This window comes from Chiloscyllium plagiosum, unplaced genomic scaffold (assembly GCF_037043375.1).
Source record: "Chiloscyllium plagiosum isolate Xiang-an unplaced genomic scaffold, Cpla_swu_hap1 HiC_scaffold_12, whole genome shotgun sequence".
Classification (NCBI taxonomy): domain Eukaryota; kingdom Metazoa; phylum Chordata; class Chondrichthyes; order Orectolobiformes; family Hemiscylliidae; genus Chiloscyllium; species Chiloscyllium plagiosum.
This window is the reverse complement of record NW_028270150.1, coordinates 43,846,786-43,865,480: the sequence shown is the minus strand read 5'-3', so window position 1 is coordinate 43,865,480 and position 18,695 is coordinate 43,846,786. Positions and strand designations below refer to the sequence as shown.

The 18,695-nt window shown below is 37.7% G+C and overlaps 1 protein-coding gene and 1 long non-coding RNA gene across 8 annotated transcripts in view; one reads left to right on the top strand and one right to left on the bottom strand.

The window, feature by feature from the left end:
- The window catches only part of LOC148148529 (uncharacterized), a 197,298-nt gene that overhangs the window by 52,637 nt on the left and 125,966 nt on the right, over positions 1-18,695 (top strand). For all 6 annotated transcript variants that reach the window (XR_015758844.1, XR_015758843.1, XR_015758842.1 and 3 more), the window contains exons 3-4: positions 3,693-3,817; positions 6,123-6,247. This is a non-coding gene — a long non-coding RNA (uncharacterized LOC148148529). The remainder of the gene's footprint in view (positions 1-3,692; positions 3,818-6,122; positions 6,248-18,695) is intronic.
- Positions 2,810-18,695, bottom strand: part of gpr156 (G protein-coupled receptor 156) — a 67,005-nt gene continuing 51,119 nt past the window's right edge. For both annotated transcript variants that reach the window (XM_087992731.1, XM_043701532.2), the window contains 5 exons: positions 13,503-13,628; positions 13,271-13,366; positions 10,251-10,487; positions 5,784-5,945; positions 2,810-4,269 (listed from right to left, as the gene is read on the bottom strand). In XM_087992731.1, the coding sequence (XP_087848857.1) occupies positions 2,857-4,269; positions 5,784-5,945; positions 10,251-10,487; positions 13,271-13,366; positions 13,503-13,628 (2,034 nt within the window). In that variant the 3' untranslated portion in view covers positions 2,810-2,856. The remainder of the gene's footprint in view (positions 4,270-5,783; positions 5,946-10,250; positions 10,488-13,270; positions 13,367-13,502; positions 13,629-18,695) is intronic.

The following is an 18,695-nucleotide window of genomic DNA, read 5'->3' as shown; positions in this document are numbered from 1 at the left end:
ACAGAACAAAGCACAGTGAGACAACAGAAATGGCATTTTCAGATTTTCACTTTTCATTCGTGTAATCAATTGATGTGTCAGGCCTCTGTTTCCAATTTATTTATATAGCTGCTCCTGACACTGGAAGGATTGCATCAACATTTTCTGATGAGACCAAACTGGGGAAAAAGGCATGTATATTGGGGATAGGTTCAGGGAGTTGAGAAATTCAAAGATAGGTTTGCAGAGAGGGCTAAAATATAGATAGACGGCTGAATAATGAATACTGGCAACATGAAATAGCTCCTTCGGGCAAAAGAAATAGCGAAAGTATATTCAAGATGATAAAATTCTTCAGTTTGGAGAAACACATCTAGAAGTGACTTATCTTTAATGATCAGAAATAAGTTAGAATATGCACTAAAGGGCAAATTTTATTCTGGGTCTTATAAGATTGGAAGTGAAATTCAGTTGTGACAGCATGTAAAATGGATATGTACTCTTCCAAACTTGCCTTTTCATTTTGTCACTTTCTTCCTGACATTTTGCTTTTGTCAAATGTAAGAGCAAAGACATAATATTCAATTTTTTTGAGGTATCATTTAGGTTACAGTGTGTCTACTGTTACAGTTCAAAACAATTCTCTCCCGCTCATCATATAATGTCTGAAGATTGTTAATCATTATACCATGATATCACAATAGATTGCTAGAAAAGCGCAGCAGGTCAGGAGAATCGACGTTTTGGGCATGAGCCCTTCTTCAGGAATGACTAGATATCCATGGTGAACATGGTCCTTATCTTCACCATGGACATCCAGTCAGATTCCTGAAGAATCCAGCATCTGCAGTCCTCACTTTCTCCTATCACAATGGATTGGTAAGAAGAGGCAGGTTCTAAAAACTACCTCAACTGTTTTGGGGATTGAATCTTTTAGCTATTGGCAATATTAATACCCATTGTTACCAATGGACTTGGTTATTTGTAATCAGAGTATTAATTAAACTTATCATCATAAAGGATCTGCTAGGCAAGAGTGATTGAAACCTGATGGAATTTCACATTGTTTGAAAGTGAAAAATGTAAATTCTTAACTAGTGTCTTAAACTTTGAAGTTAAGTATCGGGAATGAAAACAGACTGGCTAAAGTGGACTGGTAAATAGATTAAAATGTAAGGTAGTAGATAAATAGTGGCAGATATTCAAGGAGATATTTCATAATTTATGACTGGTGTATAGTGGTGTACCACAGGGTTTGGTGCTTGTTCTTTGCTGTTTGTCTTTAATGATCTAGAAATGAATATGGAATGTATGTTCAGTAGATTTGCAGATGATCTGAAAATTCATGGTGTGGTAAATAGTGAGCAGGAAAGCTTTAGATTAGCTGACAATATAGCTAAGCAGGTCAGATGGGCTGAATAGTGGCAAATGGAATTTAATCTTAAAGTGTGAGGTGATGTATTTTGAGAAGACTTACAAGGCAAGGACTTACTCATTGCATGGTAGTAAGTACAATGATGATCTTGTGAAACATAAGATTCTAAGAGGATCTGACAAAATAGATGCTGAGAAAATGTTTCATCTCATTGGGGATGTGTTTCCAAAGTTACAAGGTACAGGTTAAAATATGATTTCTCCCATTTAAGGTGGCGATGCTGAGGAATTTCTTCTCTTAAGTGGGATTTTCGTGTTTGAAAGTTCCATTCCGTAGAGAGCTTTGGAAGCTGGATCATTGAGTATGTTTCAGACTGAGTTCAACAGAATTCTGATTGACAAGGAAATCGTGGATTACAGAGTCAGGCAGAAAAGTGGTATTGAGGTCACAATAGGTTAGGTATGAACTTACTGAAAGTTGGAGCAAGCTCAAGGGGCTGAATGGTCTATTCTTGCACCTATTTCTTATGACTATCCAATGACATAGTTCTTATTTTCTATTGTATCCATTGATTTTTTAAAAATAGTTCAATCTTAAGTTGGTAGTTTTGCAAGAAGCTGCCACCAAATAGGAGAATAAATAAATGCCTATATTGCTAATTCAATGAGAATTAGCTCTATGGAGTAATTCATAGGTAAAGGTTAACAACATTGATACACATACCTAAGCAGTCTGGCAAGCTCTTATTTTTAGGGAATAGTTCACACCAATATACTATCATAGAAAATGTTTTAGTTTTTTTAAATCTTAGACTATATGATATTAAATCAGCATTTTATACTTAAAGCAAAAGTTCTAATTTAAAAAGTCTAATCTGCTGATAAATTACCATGATATTATTCTTTAAGTACATGGGTTTTGTACAAGCTTCCATTTATGTACTGCTATAATAGGACAACTAGTACATGAAAGTTCTAAATTCAACAGATAAGTGGCTTCAGAGAAAAATCATATGTCTCTGTGAAGAAGGGGGCAATATGATCCCCCATCTTAACAGTTCTGGTATCAATATAATGTAACATCTGTTTATTTAATATCTGTCCCATTCGTTTGGTTAAACTGTATGAGTGTTCTCAAGTCCTCAGCAGAAGATGAAATCTGACCATAGATAATCAATCTCCTAAGAAGCTAAATGAGATTTCTTCAGATGTAAAACAATTACGTTTCAGGTACTGAGAATATAATTGCAAGTGGCAAGTGTGTTTGAACCATTGGATAAATTTGTACTTTTTCTGTATAGAGGAATCCTACATTCAAGCATTTTAAGAAATATTATCAAAAACAACCTTGCAAATAGGGAAGGACACTCCAGTAACAGAGATTCACTGTCCCTCATTATAAAAAGAACAGAATGATATACTAACCACAGAGAAAACATAATCTTGCAGACAAAACAGAATTTATATGGTGCATGTGGAAATCTTTCAAGTTCCTTCAATTGGTCATACAAACGTGGGTTTTAAGTCCTCTTTAAAATTAACAATTGGATGATTACGAAAACGTTTTTGTGGCCAATTGAATGATGGATTATATTGTTCACTATCTGAGGTTTCTGAAGTACTAGAATTGTATGAGCCTCGACAGCATGCTTCACAGCATGCCCTGTGGTAACAGCAAAAAGTTTCATCTGAGCTACTTGATTCGGAGTCTGAGTAATCATATTGGTAAATTTGAAAAGCTCCATCTTTACCACCTACTTCACTTTCTTCAACGCGTAAGTGTGCTTTCGTTACATCAAGGTCTGAATACGGTTTCATAATATGTTTCCCTTCTAAAGTTGAATAGTATATGTCACCATGTTTTTGGTCTTTTTTGGCATACAGTTGATTGCTGTCAGACAGTGCATCCAGTTTCTTCACTGAGCTTAGAGCTGCTGAGAGACTTGTAGGTCTGTTTTCATCAGTTAATCTTTTGTGGTGAATGCTTTCCAGTCGAATAGTCTCAGGAATTATTGTATCCCTACTTACATTTTCATTAACCAGGCATTTGATCCGTCGAGCTTTTGAGTATGGAAAATAATGATGAGGTGAACCCGTTATTGAATAGAAAGGTGGTTTCCTTTGCCTCACCATATATGGAGAAATACTATGATAGCAATGGTTTAATTGCTCAGCTCTCTGGGTACACTGTTCAAGTGGACAATTCTGTAGCATTTGTCTTGGTCTCTCTGGTAAGCCAACTGAGGTGACAGCATTGACATTTAGCTCTTGTAGAATCTCTTGCAGTTTCTCACTACTCACGTAATTGTTTTTAATCATTTTTGTTGCATCCTTGACAGAAGCACATTCAATCAACCGGGATCTAATTGATGGATGGATTGCAGAGGAGACCAGGTTCTGACCTGTTGGTTGTGGAGTCATTTTCGCACAGTCATTTGTCTGAACTTCTGACACTTTTTCTGAGGTATCACATGAATTTGAAAAATCTTCTGGATTAATCTCAGAATTTTCTGGCTGCCCTGGATGGTTCTGAGCGCTTTTATGAGAACTCTGATAATTTATTACATTTTCTGGCCTTTTTTGAGGACACAAAGTTGAGTCTAAGGCATTCTTAGAATCTCCCATGATTTTGTGGAAATTACTCTGCAGTGACAAAGGTTTAAGGTCCTGCTGTGAACCAAAAGTCTGATCTAGATTTGTCTGTTTGCCTGACAAAGGTTTTTCGCTTTCTGGATCTTTTGTTGCTGTGTTATGACTTTTGACCTCAGAATTAATCAAAGTGTAATGTGCTGTCTTGGATCCTGATGTGGAAATGTAATCCATAAACTCTTCTGTGCAATCTGGTGTCATTAATTGCACCAATTTATCCTTTACATTATTAACCTGTTCCTGCAGACTTTCAATTACTGCATTTTTCTACAGGAGAGAAAGAAAAACACATCACAGTTGGAGACAATCTTGTAATCTTTGATTTTTTTTATTCTACAGGAGTAATTGATCAAAATGCTTCTACAGTTAAAGTGAGGAGAAAGTGAGGGCTGCAGATGCTGGAGATCAGAGCTGAAAAATGTGTTGCTGGAAAAGCGCAGCAGGTCAGGCAGCATCCAAGGAGCAGGAAAATCGACGTTTCGGGTATAAGCCCTTCTTCAGGAATCTGAAGAAGGGCTTATGCCCGAAACATCGATTCTCCTGCTCCTTGGATGCTGCCTGACCTGCTGCGCTTTTCCAGCAACACATTTTTCAGCTACAGTTAAAGTGATACAATTTACCCAACAGCTGTCTCCATATAGTCATAGGGAAAATGCTTAAACTATTATTAAGGAGGTTTTTACAGGATACTTAGAAAATCACGTGCAATCAAGCAGAGCAACATGGCTTTGTAAAACAGAAATCATGTTTAACTAATCTATAAGAGTTGAAGATGTAATGTTCACGGTGGATAGAGAGGACCAGTAGATGTGTTCTTGCCTTTTCAAAAGCATTTAATAAAGTGTCACACCAAAGTTTGTTGAACTGAGCACAGAATGCTAACAGGAAGCAGAAAATAGGGATAAATTATCTTCTTCAGGTTGGCAAGCTCTAACTAGTCGAGTTCCATCAGTTATCTATCCATGAAATGTGGCTACATTTGCTGATGTCACTGAGATGGTTAGGAAAGTAAGTTGACAAGAGGAGGTAGAGAGTCTGCAGAAAAGAAAATTGTGTTGTGACTGTCACCAAATTAGCTATGCTCTTACTGAATGGTGAAGCAGGCTAAATGGTCTAACTTCTACACCTCTGTTTCCTATGTTTTATGACAGATGAACTGGAAAACAGTGAAAGACATAGCAGCATCTAGTTTTCCTTTCTTCTTATTAGAGAGAAAGTATTCTGACAGAAATAGTATGTTTTCTATTTTCAGAATAACTGTGATTGTAACCTGCATTGTGTTTCTTAACAGAAAGTTTAAAAATGCGGAGTTAATGCATATCACAAATACTTTTAGAGGTAAAAGTCCATGAAAACATACATGTTGTGGGAAAATAGATTTTTATTACCCAATTTCTCCATTCAAAGGTGTTTTTTTGTTTGTTTGGGTGTCCTAATGCATCCACAATTCCTTGTCCATCTTGGACTGTTGCTTCACCAGGCTGATAAGCATGTTGGGATCAAATTTAGATCTGCTCAGATGTTCAAATCAAATTTAGCTCTTTAACAGCTTTTCAAAAGTTCACAAGCTACAATCTTTCCCAAATCACATTGCTATGTTCAATGTGCATCAGGAAGAATGGATTTTATTGCTGGATAAATGCTGCTGACTTGTTGCATCTGATAGCATTTTCAGCCCCACTGTATAAGCATAGTTCTTATAAATCCATGTCTTTACTAATGTTCAGTAACTAATTACTATATCTTCAAGTTAAATTGTTTGTTATACATTACTGTTCTACCTCAGTGAGGAGTTGTTTCATGGAGTTATTTTCTCCCAGCAGGTAATAGATCTGGTCATCACTGTACATAGAGCGAAAGCTCTTGCTTGGACTGTTGAAATATTTTGCCATCTGATTTGGAGTATGGTTTAATTCTTCCTCAAATTGCTTCCATTGTCTGACCTGTTGACAGAACTCTAATTAATTTGGATTTTAAGGAATTCATTGAAAGTTATGTATGAAACAAAATGATCTATACTCAAAGAATCCAAAAATTGCTGTTTGTTTCAGAGGAGAATTAGTAGTGAACATTGATAGTTACTGTCACTGGTACCATAAAATTGTTTTCTCTTCCTGCAGTCTTCAACCATGATGCTGTTTCTAAGAACACTCAGTCAAGAATCATGAACATAGAATCTTATCATCATCATATATGAGGTTGCCTCATGGCTTCAAATTTAAAATAAAATAGAGAGATCCTGAAGGTGAACATTTGTACAACTTATTTCTAGAATTTTCACTTAAATAAAAACTCAATGTTACTGTGTCAAATTGGGTAGAGAGGAGATGAAGAATAAGGACTATTTCCCGACTCTATGGTCCCAACTTCCAAAAGTTAATTAATTTACCATTTGGTCAGGATGTTGGGTACAGCTGGAATTTTTTTTTAAAATCATGGATATGGGCATTTACTAGCTAGGCCAAGTATTTATTACCCAACTCTAAATTGCTCAGATGGCAGTTAAGAGTCAGTTACACTTCTGGAGTTACATGTAGGCCAGAACAGATAAAGATGGTAGATTTCCTTCCATTAAGGTCATTAGTGAAACATTTCCTTTTTAAATGACAATTGACAGAGGTAACATTGTTACCATTATGCCATCTTTTTATTTGGTTTTTATTAAATTTGGATTTCACCATCTGCCATGATAAAATTTCATCATGTCGCCAGTACATTAGCCTGGAGTTCTGGAGAGGAGAATACTGATTTGTTGCCAAGTGAACTCTGGTAGATATTGTCATGGATAATACACCTGTTAATGATGATTGCCAGACGTCACTTATATTTTAAACAGGCACATTGACCCTGAGTAGAGAAGGCATTGCTCTGAGAATTAACAGATGAATGGCTATCATCTATTTTGTTGAGTTGAAAGAGGTGCAGTGCATGTATATGTAAATATTCCTAGTTCCATAGGAAGCTTCCCCAAGGTTCACAAGTAACCTTGCAAAGTGCTGACAGCCTTCAGGAATCCTACCCTACTATACAAAAGTAGTAACACCAGGAAGTTGATTTTGGAGCTGATACTTAAGCAGCAAACTTGATATAACTTTAACAGAGCATTGGTTTGCAGCCCACTACGTTTCCCAACCAATGAAAATAGCATGCGGCAGGAATAGTTGGAGGGAAATTTAAAACATGACCTACACACCTCTCATTTAGTCCACTGGATCAGCTTAGCTTAACATTAAGAGACAAAAATTCAACCTCCAATCTCAAAGGACAATTCTCTAGACCTGAATATCAAAATGTAATTATATAATTACCACTTTCATTGCTGCCATTGTGCCACAAAATCTTTCATTTTCTTACTGGTACAAAAGCAGTGTAAACATTTAATGGGTATTCCTTTTTAATTATATTGCAGAAAACAATACAGTTTTACTAGCTTCACATTTAATTATGGCTTCTTTGTAATCACATTCAGCACAATGCTCAAATAACACTTTAGCAAAAATTAATGGCATGTTCAGTTTCTACAAACTTTCAGAGCAACGACTTATAAAACTGATGAAGAAAATTGATGTCCTTATGATGGTGTGAAAAGAATCAGTATATGGCTCTTTGTGTTCTTTCAAAGGGGTTTGTGCATTCAGCTGGGAGGTGATAAGATGTATCTAGCATGTAGGCTGGATAGCAGCCATAAGACATGCTGCAACCAGCAGCTGTATGCTAATAAGACTGTACAATGGTGCAGACTGGAAAAATCTGCCAGGGTACTAAGCATCAATTCTAGACAATAGCAATTTTGTAAAAAATAAAATTCTCTTTATGCAGCAAATACCCTACTGACCTCATGACTGTGCTCAAACTGCTTTACATAGACAAGCAATTAAATATCATAGATTGTACTGTATAAGTGAACCTTTTAAGCCTTTAGAAATCCTCAGAAAGAATAGAGGACAATTTATATGCTAAGTATAAAATATAAACCACTGATGTTGGTATAATGACATTCATGTCACACAAGTGCCAGACAATGAGCATCTCTAACAGGAGAGAAGCCAACCCGATCCAAGGCTAGAAATCCTGTAGCGAGTAATTCACCTCCTCAATCCCCAGAGCTTGTCCACCATCTACAAGGCCCAAGTCAGAAGTGTGATAGAAAGTCTCCATTTGCCTGGCAGATTGGAGCTCTAACAACACTCAAGAAGCTTGACACCAGACAAGACAAGGCTACCTACTCGATTGGCACAACATTCACATACATTCATTCCCTCCACCACTGGCACTCAGTAGCAGCAGTGCAGACACATCCCAAACACATGTTTATTCACAGGCAGGACATGACAATGCAGCTCTGTAAAGTTATTATGTATGAGAAAAATAAGCAAGAAAAGAACAAACACCCTGTAGGCCAAGGATTCAAGTGCAGAAGATAGAATGGTTTGAGTTCTCATAGTTACTTTGATTTTTTGTTGATAAGATCTGAATGATGTTTGGTTGCACAGCCATTGAAGATCCTGGACCAAATTTTGGATTCTTGGAAGTAAAACTTAGAAATAGTTAGGCAACCTGCTAATTTAAGCTTTTGGGATTCACAAATACTACTTACATAGAGAGAACTCTTTCTTGCAAAACTTTCCAGCAACTACCAGCTTTCTTACAATTCCCACTTTTCAAAAGAGATGGAATTTGCTATTTCCAATTTGAAGGTCCTTTTTCTCACTCCTATGCTCTTGACAAAAGATTCCAAAAAGAGCAGAGGTTATTGTTGAACAACCGTTAGCACAAGGCCTTGTGCAAACCCATTCTGTTTGTCTGGCAATTGAGGTCATAATAATGATCTATCACTTCTTTTTAAAATGTTTTGCTCAACACAGTTTTTCAAAGATATGTGCTTTTCCAGTCAATAGCAAATGACCTACAGTTCTCCTCAATACTTGACCTTTTCCAAGAAATCGCATGATAAATCTCTCTCCAACCCAGTGATGTCAAAACAGTCCTGATTAGATTCCACTTCTGATCATTCACAAGTATGTTCTTCTAACATATTAATTGATTATTTGAGGATCTCAATTGGCAGCAACATGTAAAACCCACCCACGGGCCTTCCTGCATGAATTTAATCCCACCTGATTAAATGCACCCCCACCCTACTGCCAAATACATCATGGACAAAGACCCGGCATTCGGCTCCTCGATTTAATGTGCACACTGTTTGAGTTCCACTTTTGTTAAGTAACTGATGGACATCTATTTGATGCTTAAAAGGCCTTTAAAATTATATTGGTGAATTTATTTTGAATGTGTTGCTCTCCTCGTGCTTCAAGCTCTTGATACTGAGAAGGCAGTTAGATTGCCAATGTCTAAATAATAAATATGTCTTTGGTTGGTTGTTAGGAATACCAAAGCTACCACTGTTGAATATTTTCTGATCTAGTTTTCTCTCATCCTTTTAGATAGATAGTAACTTTTGTTTACCTGGCTGAAATTTGAAACTAAGCACAGTAAAGGAATGAACCTTTGTTTTCCCTTGGATAGCATCTCTGCAGGACACTAACTAAGCTCTAACACAACTGGAAGAAGTCTACTGCACCCATGTATCTTGTCCTTTGATAACTGCAGAAGCTTGAAAGAGAGAATATGAGTTGGAGACTTAGCCACAAAGAGATGGAAGTGAAAAACTTGCTTTGATAGGATGTGTGCTTTGAACCTCAGCTCTGTCAACTCATATTTTAAGATTTGCACTAGCTTCAGCCTCAGGGTGGCATAGTCAGTAACAGATAGTTTGAGGAGGAGGAAAATAATATCTTTAGCTACTCCAGTGCTCAATTGGAAGAGATTGTGACTCTTAATAACTAGATGCTACAGAGCATTGATGTGGCCATGGAGTTAAAGGATGTGGTGAGAACTGGATTGTCATCAACATAAGTGTACACAGATATCCCATAGCTTTGGATGACATTCTCAATAGCTAGCATGCAGTTGAGGAATGAAAGAAAGCAAGTTGAGAGGTTTTAGAATGGATTTTTTCTGTGATGAGAGAATTTAGAGAAATATCATTCTTTTGAAACCAACAGCAGGTTCAGTAACAAGTTCAGTTTCATCACCTGAACAGTGTAGGAGGGGCAATGGAAGACAGTAGCATGGACAAAATTTCAGATGTTATACAGAGGTGAAAAAAATGATCATCATTTTATGCTCCTGCGAGTTAATAAATGGTATCATTCTAAATATGCTGTAATTCTTTAGATTTCCCTTACCTGAGGGATGAAGATGAGACAGTTGATAGTTGAGGTACAAATAAATATTCCTCCAGATGTGACACCATAGGATAAATTGGGCCAGGAACTCAAGAATCTAGTAATGGGAATGATTATTCCTGCAGTGAACATGATCAGATAAACTCCTACCATGATGGTGACAGTCTGGTTTACAGGCGGAGAACTAACATTGCTGGTTAAACCAGCTAGATATGTGCCATAGAACAGAAGACTTCCCTGTGTTTAGAAAATTACAATAGTTGTAAGTAACATGTAAATGAACTAAACCATGTAACAAAACTAATCAAAAGAAACATTTCTTTTTTAAAAACCAAAGCCTTTAACTGGCTTACCCAGAGAGGTTCATCAAGTCATCAAGGCAGAAGTGCATGTTGTCAACATTAAATAATAGTGAGAAAGGAGGCTGAGCCAAAAAGATAGGTGGGGGGGAAGAGAGAGAGAAAGAGGAGAAATGTTGGTAAGTATATAGGGACAAGAGATGCAGATATAAGCAAATATTAAGTGAAATAGGAGTAACACAGAGTTTTTGCTTGAGACATGCTAACAGGAATAAGACATTACATTCTCATTTCATTTAGTAATACAACATTCATTTATACAACATTCGAAACCTTTCCCAAATTGCTTCTGAGGCATTAACAGAAATAAATCGGTGCAAAGCCTAATGAGAATATATTAAACGACCTTATTTAGGAGAGGTTAGGTGAATAGCATGGTCAAGGACTTTCAGAAGTTCAGGAACAGCCAACAATGGTGAAACAAAGGGAGGGAGAGGATGCACTGGAGGCCAAGGCTGGAATAGCTAAGAATTCAGAGGATGAGGTCCTATGACATACAGAGAACAGGAGGGATAGGCTATGAAGGGAAGTAGATAATACGATGAGAATAGAAGTGTTAGACTAGGACAGAATGTCAGTCTGGATGTATATAAAGTAAGGATGAGATTTTCAGTACCATATAGGCTGAAATAATGAAGGTGGTCATAGGTGACTTTCTAAAAGAGAGTAAGGATCAGAAGTTTAGCTCTGGTTAGATATGATGCTGAAATTGCAAATAGACTATTATTCAAGAAAGAACAGTCAGAGACAGTTGCAATCTAGGTCTAGTATATTGCCATTAAGGCAGTTCCAGAAGATGGCTTTAGTCTCCCCACTATTTATGTTGAGGAAATTACGGTTCATCCATTGAGTAGACGTTGGACAATCAGTTGGATGATGGCAGTTAAACAAACGTTGTAGAGAGAGGTAAAACTGAAGTCTGGTCTAGGCCAGAAAATGAAGTTATCTACAATGGGATAAAGGGGAGAGAGTTGCAGCTCCAGGTGATTACAGAATTAAGAGGGGATAGGCCATGAAAGGATTTTAAACAAACAAAAGAATAAGAATATTAAAATTTGAAGCCAGTAGAAGAAGAATGTGGCATGATTTGATCCATGGGCAGCTTGAGCTAATGGAATTGGCAGAAGCGAACCCACTGCTTTGATGCTTTTGCTACGACCAGATGGCTAACAATAAAACAAAGTGAGGGTGTCTTAGTACTTTGTGAAATGGAGGACAGAAAAATGGGACTACTGACCATGTTAAAGACTTCTGAGTGTTTAAGGAAGGACAAAGCACCTCAGTCAAATGGATATCATTTGTGATTTTGGTGAGAGCTGTTCCAGTGATCAGGCAAGGACAGGAAATGAATGGAGAAATCGAATCCGGAGTTGTTGCAAAGGTGAAGGCATATTTTGGAGCAAACATGTTTAAAAGATTTCAGAGATGGGCAATAGCCCACAAGAGAGATTCCTGAAGAGGAGGGATGTGGGAAGAGGGTGGGGAAATGGTAATTATGAATTTCTTCTTCTGAGGGCCAGCATGGACATGTTGGGTAAAATGGCCTACTGTGCTGTAATGATTCTGTATCAAGAAAGGGGCGATGATGATGCTTTGAAAAAGGAAAAAAACAACCAAAGAACCTAACAAGTCTATAATGTTATACATTGACAAGGAGTCAAGAAGGAAGACTGGGTGGTCAGCTATTTGGTACGATGTAGTCAAGGGCATGAAAAGATTAATTTTGAGGTCACAAAGAAGATCTTAAAGCTAGATGAACGTGCAGGTTCAAGACTTGGCAGGTGTAAACTGGTTAAGCTTGGTTTGGTGGATGAGGAGAAGCGGATGTGGGAAGAGATACACCGAGGACAGTTAACTGTGCAGTCTCAACCTTGGTGACAAAACTCCCTCGTACTTGTTGAAAATAAAGGTGAAGCAAAGAATAGTTTTAGGACATATTTGATAATGGAGAAAATAAGTTTTATTCTCAAGAATATTCCTGTTTGGCAGAAAAGAGAGACTACATTGATATTGAATAGATGGATAAGCTTTAGATGCAGTGCATAAGAATATTTGTCATTTGACAGAAACACATCTGTGAATGATAGGTCTACTCCTGTCAAAACTGCTTTAACATAATTTTAGTTTAAAAAATACAAGATTTTTAAAGAAAATTTATTCAAAGGAAATGACCACCACACACACTGCCACTATTTATTGTCCATCCTAATTTATATAGAGTAATCAAAAAATAGAACCAAAGTTGAAAAAAAGTGTGTAATGTAGTATTTATAGAACCAAACCAGCAGTCATGCTGAGGTATTCAAATTCCACCACGTCATGAAGTGAAATTGAATAAAATGGGGATTGTAGTGTGGAACCAGAAGAAAATAACTCATCATAACAGTTGCCAAATGTTATCAAATCCTGACTGTTACAATAATATCCAAAAGACAAAGCCTGCCACCTGCTCTTATTTAGTTTCCAACTGACTCAAGTCCATACTACACTGTTGTTGTGATGTCAGTGGAAGCAATTTAGCCTATTGCTCAGAAATGGCCTAATAAATGCAGTATTGTCAGAGCTGCTGTGACACAGCCTACCAAGAATAAAAAGGATAGGTTATGAGATTAATCTTTACAAGCCAAAATTTGGTAAGGGTGAAGAAATAAGAATTCTTACCTTTAGAAGTGAAATAAGAATTATCCAGATATCTGTGTACTGAGAAACACAACATTTCATGATTGTAATGGAGTAGGAAAGATATTTTTCAACTACCTGAGGAAAGAGGAAAACAATACAATTGCTGTTCAATATCAAAGGATTTTGGACTAATAGTAAATCATAAAAAATCATTTTGCAGTAGAAAATTCAAAGAGTAATTAAAAGCTTCAAAACTAAAAGTTTGTTTTACCCTCACTCCTGCATTTAAGGATTCCATACACTGTAATGGGTCAGCAATACCCCATGTTACCAGAATCAGAATATCCAAACCAATCACTCCAGCTACCAGTCCCAATAACTGAATGTCTTTGATAATCTGGAAAGGAAAGCAGATTTAGTTCATTACATCAGACTATTTGGCCATACTAAATTGCCCGTAGTGTTAGGTAAGGGGTAAATGTAGGGGTATGGGTGGGTTTCGCTTCGGCGGGTCGGTGTGGACTTGTTGGGCCGAAGGGCCTGTTTCCACATTGTAATCTAATCTAATCTAATCTAATCATGGAAACAAATGAAACCTCAATTACTTGACTCAGACATTAAACTGCAATATGAAATTATGATTGGATTGTTTAATTCATGAACAGTGAGTGAATAAAGGTTTTTCAAGGCTTTACTAATGTAACCAATAGTAGACCAACTAAACTTGCAATGAAATTCAGAAAACTATTCTTAATGGTTAAAGAAAAAAGGACACTGGATATTAAAGTATCTGCATTACAATTAGTAATTTTAAAGGCCATTGACTAAAAAGTATATAAGAGCACAGCAGGTCAGGTAGCATCCGAGGAGCAGGAAAATCGACGTTTCGGGCAAAAGCCCTTCATCAGGATCGAAGCGTCGATTTTCCTGCTCCTCGGATGCTATCTGACCTGCTGTGCTTTTCCAGCACCACTCTAACCTAAACTCTGGTTTCCAGCATCTGCAACTCCTCACTTTTGCCTAAAAAGTATATAATCTTCACTCCTCTTGACTTTTTGAAATTTTTGCCAAAAACTATAAGCAAACTTCTACAATGAGGGAACTGAAGTTCCAGAATTGCTAGGTTCTGCAACACTTTTAGGACTGCAACTTTTCCAGCTTTATAGCACCATCACTGGAGTCCCCATGGTAGTGCAGCTGTTGGTCAAAATACATTTTGAAAGTAATTCCGGTCATAAATTGTCATTTAAAGACCACAAAAATGGGTGTACTTACAAATGATAAGATATATTTTAAGGATATTGGGTGGTACTAAACACTTTGCAATTCTACATAATTATAATCCTGGGACACCCATACAAGTTGGAATAACCAACTTGAAAAGCTATCTGGAAATACAAAAATTATAGTATATCAAAAAAAGCATTCAGTCATAGTCTTGATGTCATGTTAAAAAGTAACTTAAGTCTGATGGTTTTTGTCTTATATGGTTCAAAAAGATCAAGGGATATGACCTTGGTTTTGTTTTCTATGATCATTCCTTTTCTCTGTTGATGTCTTGTCCACACTCTGTCCCTGGTCTTTAGCTGTGGTAACACTTGTTTTATACCATTTATTAAAATTTCCAGCCTGGTTGTTTCTTTGCTCTTCACACAATTTTATTTTGTTATGCTTGTTCAGAATGATGTTTGGCTGTAACTTCCATCTCTGTCTCAGAAGCTATGTTCTCAAACCCCTACCCACCAATAACACTAACAGTGATAAATCTGTAGCAGTGATTCTTTTAATTCAATTTTGCAAGATTTAAATCTTGTTCTATTCAATTCCATTGAAATTCACAATCTCCTTACTCCTCTTCATTCAAGAATAGTGGAATGCAGTTGGGACATGAATAAAACCGTATTCATCTGCAAACATTTTGAAGTGCTTATTTGCAAAATGTGGACCAGTGCATTAGACAACATGTCCAAAATGCTATGTATCAACAAGATTTTCTTGAGTGATTCTATCATTGGTTCTGTTATGATCTTGTGTGGATGGCTTACATAGACCGTACTTGAGGTGGACCAATGTTAATAACCAAGATATTCAAACTGTAAATAAATCAATTTTCAAGTGTTCTCATGGCCTTGATGGAAAAGATAATGGTCATAATGGTTTGCTGTTCTTTTGGCTGATCACCACACACACAATGCGATTATTGATCATTTCTTCTATGTAATCCTTGGCCACCACACTGACTGCTGTGTCTGACACACAACCTTGTAATGCTCAAATTATATTCGAGTTCTCAGAAGAGTTTCAGGTCTAAGCGCTCTTGTTTTACTAATCTCTCATTGAACACTAGCTAGTCATGAATGACAGTGAGATGCCTGTACTGCTCAAATCATTGGCATGATATGACAATATTAGGTCTATGTTCTGACTAGTCTTTCAGCGGAACTTCCCCAGTTTTAGTTAGTGTTTTGTCAGATGAGATTCACAATAGGCCTCTATTGCTCAGTGACATTTCTCTCGCAACCTTCCACTCATCACCTCATTAGTCATGCAACCTATTTCATTCCTAGGGAATTGCATGGCCAGAGAGCCAGAAGTGCTCATTATTACCTGGCTCTTCTGACATTCACACCACTAGCATCATATTTAAAAACTAGCACTATTGCAGACAGTAAGGAAGATTTTGCAAATACTGGACCAAATGATGGGTTTATATGTAGCATGACATGAATCCAAGATCACAGTTGAGGGTAGCTTTATAGGTACGAAATCAACAGTGATCTTGGGTTCATGTCACACTACATGTAACCCCATCATACTGTTCTGTATTTGTATTATCTTCCTTACTGTCCTGTTTTGGCACCATCACCTTGATAACTTGTTATGATCTTGCTACTTTAATTAGTTTGTACAATTTTGAATTACTTGTTATTTTGGTTAGACCCTCTGCTAGCGACTCTAACACTTACCATGTTATTCCAGCCATTTAGTTTGTCTCAGCACCATTTTATTTTTCTTTGTAATTATCTCTCTGCCTCAATTAATTGGATCATAGGTCATTCCTTCACTTGCTATTCAGCTGTTGACACTTTACTCATACCATCTGACACTTTTGATCACCTGCAGAGACTTGTTGTTCGGCCTGATGATGCTCCACTCACCATTTGTATGATCTTTTGATTGCTCTGCCTATAAATTCTGTACCTGTGTACTTATCTTCACTTGATGATTTGTGATTTCAAACAAACCTGTTGAACTATAACCTGGTGTTGCGTGACTTCTGACATTGTCCACCCCAGTCCAACACTGGCACCTCCACATCACATCATGGCTACTTTAAGCTGGTTCAGAGCGTGGGTTGGTTGGGTAGTCTGCTGCAACTTCAGTAGCTTGGATTATGTGCCCAAGAAATGTTATTCTCAATTTTGCATCTAGCACTTCTCAATCAATGTTAGACCTGTATTCTGAAGCACCTGCATGAATGTTCTAATATTTTGGCATATGCTGTCCCTATCAATGCCTTTCAGTGGGTTGGACATTGTTCTTTGCTATAGGTGCTCTTCAGGGTACAGCCTTTTAAAGCAATAATGCCCAAAAAATTTCATAAATGTCACCAACGTTCTGAAATCTTTATCCAAAGGTAATTGCTAAAATCCATTATTCATGTTTATCTTGGTGAATAGGGTACTCTTAGTTTTCCTAGACCTACGTCCACTGAAGCCATTTGGTGAATCAAATGTTCCACTGCTTAATCCAGTTGAGATAAATCCACACAGAGGCTAATTAAACTGTTGGAATTTGGGACTATAACTAATCCATAACACCATCTTGATGGTAAATGGTGAAAATACTCCTTATTTTAGCATACAAATCTGCTTCTTTTTAACTTTCCCTAAGAGTGGGTGTGGCAATTTTCTATGTTAGAAACAAATTGTTTTAGCAGTATCCCTGAGGATAAAATGGTATTCTATCTTTAATTTCCCCAAATCTGCAGACAGTTTTGGGAATAAACTTTCTTGGTCTACATCTGCAATCTCATTGACCTTTTTAGTCACAGTCATAGAGATGTACAGCATGGTATCCTGAAGGTTGCTGCACAGGTGGATAGAGTAGTCAAGAAGGCATATAGTATGCTTGCCTTCATTGGACGGGGTATTGAGTATAAGAGCTGGCAAGTCATGTTAAAATTGTACAGGACATTGGTTTGACCGCATTTGGAATACTGTGTACAGTTCTGGTCACCACATTACCAAAGGGATGTGGACGCTTTGGAGAGGGTGCAGAGAAGGTTTACAAGGATGTTGCCTGGTATGAAAGGTGCTGGCTATGAAGAGAGGTTGAATAGGTTAGGTTTATTTTCACTAGAAAAAAGTAGATTGAGGGGGGAACCTGATTGAGGTTTACAAAATCATGAAGGGTATAGACAGGGTGGATAGAGACCAGCTTTTTCCCAGGATTCAATAAATGAGAAGTCATGCTTTCAAGGTGAGAGGTGAAAAGTTTAAGGGGGATACATGTGGCAAGTACTTCACACAGAGGGTGGTGGGCATTTGGAACGCATTGCCAGCAGAGGTGGTAGAGGCAGGCATAGTAGATTCAGTTAAGATGTGTCTGGAGCAGAGGGATACAAATGCTTAGGATTGACCGACAGGTTTAGACAGTACATTTGGATCGGCTCAGACTTGGAGGGCCGAAGGACCTGTTCCGGGGCTGTAAATTTTATTTGTTCTTCGGTCCAATCCGTCCATGCCGACCAGATATCCCAACCCAATCTAGTTCCACCTGCCAGCACCCGGCCCATATCCCTCCAAACCCTTCCTATTCATATAACCATCCAAATGCCTTTTAAATGTTGCATTTGTACTCACCTCCACCACTTCCTCTGGCAGCTCATGCCATACACGTACCACCCTCTGTGTGAAAAAGTTGTCCCTTAGGTCTTTTTTGTATCTTTCCCCTCTCACCCTAAACCTATGCCCTCTAGTTCTGGACTCCCTGACTCCAGGGAAAAGACTTTGTCTATCTACCCTATCCATGTCCCTCATAATTTTGTAAACCTCTATAAGGTCACCCCTTAGCCTCTGACGCTCCAGAGAAAAAAGCCCCAGACTGTCAGCCTCTCCCTATAGCTCAAATCCTCCAACCCTGGCAACATCCTTGTAAATCTTTTCTGAACCCTTTCAAGTTATAGAGATATACAGCATGGAAAGAGACCCTTTGGTCCAGCTTGTCCATGCCAACCACGTATCCTAAACTAATCCAATTCCATTTGCCAGCATTTGGCTCATAACCGTCAAAACCCTTCCTATCCATATACTCATCCAGATGCCTTTTAAATGCTGTATTTGTACCAGCCTCCTCCACTTCCTTTGGCAGCTCATTCCATGCACGCACCACCCTTTGCATGAAAATGTTGCCCCTTAAGTCCCTTTTTAAATCTTTCCCTCTGACCCTAAACCCAATCCCT